General features: G+C 34.3%; 1 protein-coding gene across 1 annotated transcript; it reads right to left on the reverse strand.

The window, feature by feature from the left end:
- Positions 1–2,271: 2,271 nt before the first annotated feature.
- Positions 2,272–7,697, reverse strand: LOC110730709 (pectin acetylesterase 9-like). The gene is made up of 12 exons (XM_021910533.1): positions 7,265–7,697; positions 6,102–6,997; positions 5,922–6,004; positions 5,016–5,145; positions 4,311–4,390; positions 4,111–4,197; positions 3,871–3,995; positions 3,654–3,771; positions 3,441–3,518; positions 3,225–3,330; positions 2,991–3,139; positions 2,272–2,668 (listed from the first exon to the last, which is right to left on the reverse strand). Exons 2-12 carry the CDS (start codon positions 6,238–6,240, stop codon positions 2,558–2,560), a joined length of 1,206 nt encoding a protein of 401 aa, XP_021766225.1. The 5' UTR covers positions 6,241–6,997; positions 7,265–7,697; the 3' UTR covers positions 2,272–2,557.
- Between the last annotated feature and the right edge of the window lie 1,988 nt (positions 7,698–9,685).

Raw genomic sequence — 9,685 nt, forward strand, 5'->3', positions numbered from 1 at the left:
AATTTCTCTCTCCTCCTTCCACTGCCATGTCCACCACGATTATTATACTTGACCTACAATTGTGCAAACTCTGATTATTGTTCTTGACCTTCTTTGGAACACGATGTTGTATTTCGAGAATTCGAGGTCGGATCGAGTTGATGTTTCTGGGGCGTGGGTGGTTTTGTGGTGGGCTGGCGAAGGGAGTACGATGGTTTTCTTGGTGGTGGTTGACGACGGGAGTAGGCTAGATGGTGGTAGGTTGTGGCTGGGGTGGTTTTTGTGGTTGGCTTATTGGATGGGGACAACGATTCTGGTGGCTTAATCGGTGGTGGAGGCTGTTGCTAGTGGAGGGGGAGAGGGAGTGGGTTACTGGGTGGTGGTGGGGATGGTGGTTTTTTTTTTTTTTTTTTTTTTTTTTTTTTTTTTTTTTTTTTTTTACTTATAAACTAATGTTATTTTTAAAAATTTAAGTGAGAGATAAAGGATAATTAGAAGTCATTAGTAGTTAATTAGGTGAATTAGAGTTACCAGGTTGTCTTCAATAAAAATTATGTTTGTTTGGGTTTTCTTTTACAACAAAGCTTTTAAAAGGTTTTCTTTCGCAAAATGGTGCATTTAAAGGCTAAATACTACGGAGTAGTTTTTTTAATAGGCAGTTTCTCACAAAATTTTGGTTTTATCATATTGTTTCTAGCAAGATTTTTTTTTTTTTTACTTTTTTTTTTTTTTTTTTTTTATTTTTTAATAATACATGTATAGACATCGGACTAATTTAAGTTTTATAAACATGATTTGCAATGTTAATGATATGTTACTTCGGGCTTGGGTGAACGTATACAAAGTAAAAAATAATATTGTAATACTAAAATAACTACATAGTATAAAATGATTTTTTTTTTTTTTTTTTTTTTTTTTTTTTTTTTTTTTGTGAATAGCAAAAATATTTCATTAATTAAAAGTCATACGACATCTACAATAGAGATTCTACGTTAAAAAATACATAAGATATTGAATCAAATAGAATTTTCCTTCATAAAAACTACGATCGTCGAGTAGATCTTGCACTGCGCAGCATCTCCCGCTTATATCGCTGAAAATTACAGCCTTGTTGGAGAGGCAATCTAACGATCGTTTGTAGCCGTGAGGATGATTTCCTTCTGATTCATCTGTTCGTATTCGAAAACTTGATAACTTTTTCACCAACGAAATAATTTCACGACAATCCATTAGATCTGCTACCATGGATTCAAAACTAAGAAATTTCTCCCTCGAAAAGAGGAGATATACCTTGTCTTTCGAATGAGATCGAAAAACCCTTGTCTTTCGAAGAAGATCGGAAACCCTTTCTGTCGAGGGAGAAAAGTTCCTCCCAGAAGGAGGAAGCATTATTATAAACCTAAAAAAACAATAAAGAAACAAGGATTGGGGCTTTCCACCGATTAAAATCGATGGAAGCCCCTTCAAAATTCAACAATGGAAGCTAGGGTTTTGGAGAGAGAAAGGAGTCCTTAGTATAAAATGATATTATTAATCGGGTAAATACAAGTTAATCTCTGAGATACACAATATTTGCTTATCACATGACAATTTTGTAAATAAATCAATAACTTTTTCAATAAAAGTGGGTCCCACAATAATGATGACAGGATAAAGTTGTTTATACAATTGTATTAGGTTTTGGTTTGAACTATACATATTAAAACTTATTGGACCTTAGCTTTAACTTATTTGAACACGTCCTAAACCGGTTCCAATACAATCCATCTTGTGTGTGGCTGATCAGTGACCACATCGTGTGACCACTTATAAAATAACAAAGTAAACCCTATAACACTAAGTGAGTAACCCCATAATGCTGACCAAATAACCTCTTTAACGTGACCGAGTAACCCCTACAATGTTAGGGTGGCTGGGTAGTGTTAGGATTTTTTATAAAATTGTTTTTGAACCAACCAACAAGCGACACGTGGCAGTGTAAACCCCACTTAACAGATTCATGGCGAAATTTGTTAAGTGGTGATAAAATCAAATTTTCGAAAAATTTAAATGTGTTCAAAATTAATTAATTAATTTTTTTTTTTTGGTGTTAAAAACCATTTTCGGGTTTTTTCCTAGTGTTAAAATCTAAATTTTCCTAAAAATAATTTCAGTTAGGCAAAAATAAGGTGAAGAGTATAGGGCTAACACTAACGAATTATCCCCCATGATGTGGCCACACAGTGTGGCCAGCCACGTATAAGAATTCGCATTTCTCATTAATCTAATACGTAAAAATAAGTAAAAATAATGTGAACTAAACATGGCATAAGATTTTGTATTGTATATTTGGTTATATGCATACATGTCCTCAAAGTTGCTTAAGAAGTTGGATTGCTTAAGGTGCTGCTCTACCCTTTGATCAAAGTTTAACTATCATGTCAAACATAATTTACTCCAATTTTAGTCATAATAAAGTACAAAATTGATCAGAAACTTGTGATGAATATCAAATAGCCCAGGTACATACAAGTTTATCAATCTTCAGGTATAGATGTTCTCCAAATCCTCTGATAATTCACTGAGTAAAAATCTTGGTCTATGCTGCTGGTACAGAATGATAACAGGAAGCACTACAAGGATATGGACACTCAATCAACTTTGTCACCTTTCGTTCAAAATACCAATCACCTACAGCTTCTGCAACAGTCTGCAAGATACACTTAGTATTATTACTAGTTGATCATCAAGGATAAATTCAGAAATCCCAACAAACGCGAATTAAGCATGCAAAATCATATACTAAGCAACATCGCTAATCCGGTTCACATTTTGGGCTAATCCGGATTTAAGGCTCAGTTCTTGGTGATATGATCCTGATTGGTATTCACATATATATGCCGTGACAATATAAAAAAGGGATTAGATAAATATAGTGGCGATGCTTCTGTATTAGTGAAACAATGTACTTACTAGTTACTATCTAGATTCATATGTAAGAAAAAACCATGAAGAAAAGACTGTTCAAGTACCTTGTTTTGGACTCTAGGGGAGTCGATGTCAAACCAAGTTTCCTGATATAAACTTTGGCCATGTGCAAAGCATGAATTTATGAACATTCCTCCCCTTGTTGAATGTGTATAGAAAGAGTACGTAACCTCAAGCATTTTCTGTCGAAAATCTGAAATACGGTCTCAGAAATTTTAGGTCCATTATTTGGCTGATTTTTTGCATATAATTTACAGGTTTAGCACTTTAAGTTATACCTTGTAGTGTCTGAATTTGACTGTCAGTGCAAAAAGTTACGTTTTTCTTGCAATTATTCCATTTTCCTTTCCGATCAGCTAAAGATGGTACCAAGATGTTGTGAAACTGCATATAATCAATCCCATAAAACCTTTTCGAAATATTAAGTTCAACCTAAGTTCAATGAGTTTATGAAAATGATACAGTTGTACAGAAGCTAAGAAATGTGAAAGTACCTGCCACGTATCGTATGCAGAGTTTAAGATGAACAACGGAGTCTTGATGTAACTCAGAAGATACTGTGGAAAGAACCACTGATAAAAAAAAAAAAATAAAATAAAAAAATAAATAAAAATAAAAATCGAGCCATATATCAGAACCTTTTAATAATGTGATCAAATTTCAAGCAATTTGCATAATTATATTTCAAGCAGTTTGCAATATCATACTTGCTTAGGATCGCTTTGAGAACTGGTGCACTCTTGATTCAAATTCTGTTCTACTCCTTGAAGAGAAACGACGTCATGGAATAAGGACCTAATTGTGTCATTGTGGGCTACATCTTTTCTGCAAGACAATTGACAATCATCTGAAATCAGAAAATAGATTATGGCAGGGGAAAAGAAGGCTAAAATATACAGGACATGAGTAAAAAGATGGACTCACATGTCTAAGAATAAACCAGCATCACTGATACATTTGACAGTAGCGTTTCCTGGAAGAGACCTGGAGAAGTTGTCGCAGTGTAGAAACACTGCTAAACCCCCTGCTGAGTCCCCAGAAAGCAAAGCCTGCAGAGTGTAGATCAGAGTACGCGTATATGTCATATAATGCCTACCATTTACACAACCAAGAAGATTTTTACAGTTAATCTTAGAATTTTATGATTTTATCTCAGCAATATACCTTCTCTGCATGTGCCAACCCTTGTGGAAGAAGATCAGAAATCATTGCCTGCCAAATTTTTTGCCCTCTAAAGTAAAGCGATTTGGTCTGTCCAACAATGTTAATAAACATGCACAAAATAGACAGAAAGAAAAGAAAATCAGTAACAGGAATTGTGAGATCTGAATAGAAATCAAGCTGAAATGCATTTAGTCGTTTACCCCATCTTCATACTTGGAATTGCCAGCTAAGGAAGCTCCATCACAGTATCTAAGCAAAACGCGGTTCCAATTGTAGAAGTCTGTTATCAACATTATTTGAAGCATATTTATATTACATTTACAATTGGAAAAACAAAAATGACATGTCTAAGATTAAATCACTTTCACGTCTTTGCTTTTAGTCACAAGTGATGAAAAGCTCATTCCTATGGGCCGAATCAGGATATGTTTTCACATAGAAAATGTTCATTTTAGTAAATAAGCTTGCAAAACAAGTTCATTCCAAGAACCTGGCATATATATATGTACATTATGGGTAGAATTGGAGCATGATCATATTACACATGGTCGAATTGAAGAAGGATTTTCAACAAGCAACTTTGCAAGGAACCTTACATGGCTTGGATAGGGATTATTATTATAATATGATTACAATGCTTAAAAATTATCTTATGTGATTAGGGGAAAGGTAGGAGATCTCCACCCTCAAAGTGTCCCGGCCAATCCTTCAATCTCGGACTAGGCAAAGGCAACCATAGCTCATGGAAACTTACCATTAACAATGAGTATATTGTACATACTTATAATATATATAGTCCCATGGGACAGAAATTAATCAATAATGCATAGCATAAGCTTAGCATTCCTCATAAACCAAGCAAGCAAGCAAGCAATTAAGTTAAATAAAAATACAGAAATATTCACCTGGGTTGTGGGAATCTTTGTTGCTTAATATTCCAGGAAAGACCCTTCCCTTAGCCATGTAGTGTGAGGAACCGCGACGAGTTTTAGCCCTCTCCAAGCAAGATTTTACATCATTGCACCATCCACCACCCTACCAAAACATCAATGTATACATCATCATATACATTTAAACAGTGACCAATCTCAATTGTCAAAGCTAGTAACACTATCAAATTTTTGCTTAATAAGTACCAATACTCTTACTAATTCCAATCTTCATTTCCGAATCCCCAAATAAAAGTCTAAAGTCTACCAAATTTTTTCACCATGATTGTTAATTATTCTCAATACGTAAGAAAAACACAAATTATTAATTCCTCTATCCCATAATAAAATTTCACTCATGCTCATGTATTTTTTTTTTTCTTTTTCTTTTTCATGTACTTGTTATTTGTGCCTCACGCATACTTCTTGTACATTTCTTCCTCTCATTTCTAAATTCCCGTGAAATTTGACAAATGGGAATATTATTCTGGGACAAATGGAATACAACAAATGTTTATGATTTTGTACCATTTTAGTACCTATAATATATAGTTATTCTTAGTAGACAAGCAAATCATATAAAAACCATTCAAATCATGATTTATTATCATTTTAGTATGATTCTGAATTTCTGATCCAATATTTGTTATCGATCTCAATGTGGAAGCAAATTATAATTATTCTCAATCAAGTAGCAACTCATCATTGTAAGGATTTCCACCTTAAAGTTTCTCGTATCAAATTTCAACTACTGTATAAACAAATTATTAAAATTTGTTCTAATTACTCTTTACTCTTAAATCTCTAACACATAATTAATTAATGGAAAATTGACAAAATTCACTATTTTAGACTTAAGAGTACCATTTTTTTATGAATTACCTCAATGTGCAAAAGCCAATTGTTTGTTCCAGAACCGAATCCTTTGCTGAAATGATATGCAGGTAAACTCCCATCCAAGCAATCTTCAACCAAATAATAAAAATTATTTCACAATTTTAGTCACAAAAAATAAAGTACTCACATAATTTTAAGCGTTATTAATGTAAATTAAAGACTTACATGCTCCAAGATCTTTGGCAGTAGTACTTTTTACCAGCGTAATGTCCACGAAAAGTTGAGAGGGTGATTGTGAGTAAGCACACCACTGCACGAATGTTAGCAGAACAACTACGACCACACTTAGCCTCAACACCACCATTTTTGTTACGTACAAAAACAAATCTCTTCGGAATTAAAATGTGTTATGAGGAGAAGGAAAGGACGGATTGAAAGGTTAAAGATGATTTATTAAATCAAATCAAGATCCGCTAGAGAGGAAAACTGGAATGAGTTTTAGTGTCTTAGTTCCGGGAAAATGAGATGGAAAGATAGGAGGGAAATCAGAAATACGGATACACTTTAATTCTAATTTAAATTTCTAGCCTAAGATTTGGATTAGAGTGTGAGAATGACTTGAGTAATCATCAATAACTATATACTAAGTACTAAATATATATATTCCCATCCATTATCCTATAGTCCCGCCCTCACTTAAGATAGCTAAATTAGACATGTTAGATTAGGTATTGTATGATAAATTGATAATAGGTGTTTTATACGTATTAAAATAATAATAATAATAATAATAATAATAAAAAGGCAAATATTATAAATATTAAAGATATACAAGAGATAGTTCAAATGGTTAGAGTTTTCTCCCGATTTCAAAAGATTTTAGTATCAATTCTCAATCTCGCCCTTTGGTCTCTAAACAACAAAAAAAAAAAAAAAAAAAAAAAAAAAAACAAAATTTGCTTTAAGTTTGAAATTTTCTTATTTAGAAAGTAGTGCATTTATAAAGAAAATAGAGCAAGTATTTTACTCGGCCTAGCCCCTTTCCTCTGCTATCAACATGACCAATACCCGACGATCACCAGTTCACCACCCATTCTCTTTTTGACCACCGCGCAGCCCATCTATTTAACAAGAGGCAAAAAGAAAACAATGCAGCTTTAGCCATAACATTATAGGTTCTTAATGAAGAGGCATCATAAGATCAAAGCCCAAACACAATTATATATAGCATCAAATCCCAATCAAATGGTTAAACTTTTTAGCTAGTCCAAAATGCTAGTATCATTATACAATAGATTAGCAAGAGATTCAAATTAACAAACAAAATTTAGTAATTAGTTGTATACAAGACTTAAGAGCATGCTGAAATCAAGATCATAAATACTTACATAATTGCAAGTAAAAACAGAGAAATATATTGGAAAAAAAAAAAAAAAATTCAAAATAAAGTGGAGAATGAATGGGTTTTTGGCAGTGAGTGGTGGAAGGTGGGGAATGGGGTGGGGATGGAGAAAAGCGAGAGATGGTGGATAAGGATTTTTATTTTTTCAAAAGCTAATCATTATGTGACATGTGGCAGTAATTATCAATCAAAATATTGGAATCCAAAGGATTTTACTACATGCTTAGTAGGTGGAGATTGACTTTTACTCTCATTAATTATAGGATACTAAATTTATTACGAGCAAGAGGCTCTAATTTCTTCGCTAAGGGCATGTTCCGATTTAATGAAAACAACTAAACTAAATTAAATTGAATTGAATTAATTGAGAGTGAATAGACCTGATTGAGAGTTAATTGAACTGAATTAAATTGTTTACAAGAAAAGGAAATTACTAAACTGAACTTAATTTAAATGAATTGATTGGAGCTGAGCTGAGCTAAATTGAAATGAACTTAAATTAAGCTGAACAGCCGTAAGTTTTTTTTTTAGTTTTTTTTTTCCTCACAATACCTCTAACATTATTTTCTATTTGACTGATAATATATATACTTATTAATAAGTTAAATTTATAATAATTAAATATTAATAATATTCATTAGGACAATTCTAATAAGTACCCACAAATACTATTGATTCTTATGTATAAATCATATACATTAATTAAAGTGAATTAAATTAATAGGACAAAAAGTCCAAACGTTTTCCAAGCTGTGGGAGGGGGTCGATGTGGATTTCTAAGCATCACCTCCTCCACTTTTTCTTGGATATGTATCAACGGTGTTGAAGGATACTCGAGAGACGACCTCAGTATCCTCTATATAGAGAGCTTGGAGCCAAGCTATCATAGTGTGTAGACGTCCCACTTGAATTATTCTCTGACTGACGAAACTTCTTGACTTAGTAGTCCATCAATCTCTCAGAAGCACACATGGCAGCAACGAGGGTGACAAATTTCTGCCTTAAAATCTCTAGATGCGCCCATTCTTTTAACCCATTCACAAAGTTGAACACACGATCTTTTTCATTTATGTCGGTGATGTCCAACATTATCGCCGAGTAATCCTTCACGAAGTCGCGAACAAATCTCTTTTGATGGCACTCTTGCAACTTCATCCGAGAAACAAAGCTTGTGTTGTCATGTAGAATTGTTCTCTGAGTTCCTCTTTGAACTCCGACCAATGTATCAATCTTTGTTCTTTCTGCTTCGATGTCTACATGCTTGGTGTACCACCAAATCTTAGCATATTCGAATAAGTACATGATGGCAGTATCCACCTTCTAATCGTCACTCAGGTGACATATTCAGAAATACTGCTCAATGTTGATCGAAGAGGAAGTTGCATTGTCAACTTCTTTGACATCTCTAGCGCCACTGTAGTCGAGAGGTTTGGGCGGTTTGATCATTACCGCTTTGCGTCTCTGCCCACTGACCACTGTGCGCATTTGGGTAGCACTTTTCTCAAGGGCTTCATAAGCTTATCCTTGAACAAAATTCAATTGTTCACGAAGAGCATCTCTATCCTCCATAACTTTCACAATTTGCTCAGCTTGCTTGTTTACAATGGCTTGGAGCTAGAACCACTCATCTGCTATTTTCTCGAGCCAACCGAGTCTTTCTTATATAAATTCCATCTTTGTGTAGCCCTCCGTGGTGCCTTCACAGGTTCCTTACAACGAGCATTAGACCAGGGCTCTAATACCAAATGTCACGATCTAGGAATTTAGACCCCGAAATGTGTGGTACACTCTAGCCTTTTGGAGACAAGAACGCTAGCCTTGTGCGGAAGAGGGGCTTGTGTGCACAAAGCAACACAAGCGGGCAATTAAATATCAAGAGTAATCATGTCTATCTGGTTGACGGAGTGCGGGTGGTTAAGGCTTGTGACGGTCGATACTTCAAGCCGGGCACAAGCGGGCCCGAACTACAAGTTCGTAGTGCAACAAGTTGGTGTGGAGAGGAGCTATTATGCAAGTAAGACACAACATTTATAAATGTCTAACAACAGAACAAGTATAAAGTCAAGGCAACACTTGGTATAAGGCTTCTTGATTTCATTAAACATTTGCCCTCTAAAGTGCATTGTTTATATTTTATTGATCTTTCTGCTTATAGTTAGAAAGTTTATCTAGCAATACTGAAAAGGTTCAAGCCATTGGAGAAGGTGATGGAACGGAGATAATGTTGATCGGACTTAGGGTTAGATTAGAATCATGGAGGAGCTCTCTAAGTGGGCCGACACTGAGAAGGAGAGATAAAGAGGCGAAAGTTTTGAATACATGTAAGTTATGAACGGCTGGTTGAGAATGAGCTTAGATATATAAAAAAAATTAATATTTTAAAATCAAATAAAACGGTTAATTAAGA

The sequence above is a fragment of the Chenopodium quinoa genome, unplaced genomic scaffold (genome assembly GCF_001683475.1).
Source record: "Chenopodium quinoa cultivar QQ74 unplaced genomic scaffold, ASM168347v1, whole genome shotgun sequence".
In the NCBI taxonomy this organism is placed as follows: domain Eukaryota; kingdom Viridiplantae; phylum Streptophyta; class Magnoliopsida; order Caryophyllales; family Amaranthaceae; genus Chenopodium; species Chenopodium quinoa.

Excerpts from the sequence above, each read along its gene's own strand:
- LOC110730709 (XM_021910533.1), bottom strand. The coding sequence starts at position 6,240 with ATGGTGGTGTTGAGGCTAAGTGTGGTCGTAGTTGTTCTGCTAACATTC. Across the intron at positions 4,391-5,015 it reads CAAAGATTCCCACAACCCAG|ACTTCTACAATTGGAACCGC; the intron begins GTGAATATTTCT and ends TGTTGATAACAG. Across the intron at positions 2,669-2,990 it reads CCCCTAGAGTCCAAAACAAG|ACTGTTGCAGAAGCTGTAGG; the intron begins GTACTTGAACAG and ends TGTATCTTGCAG.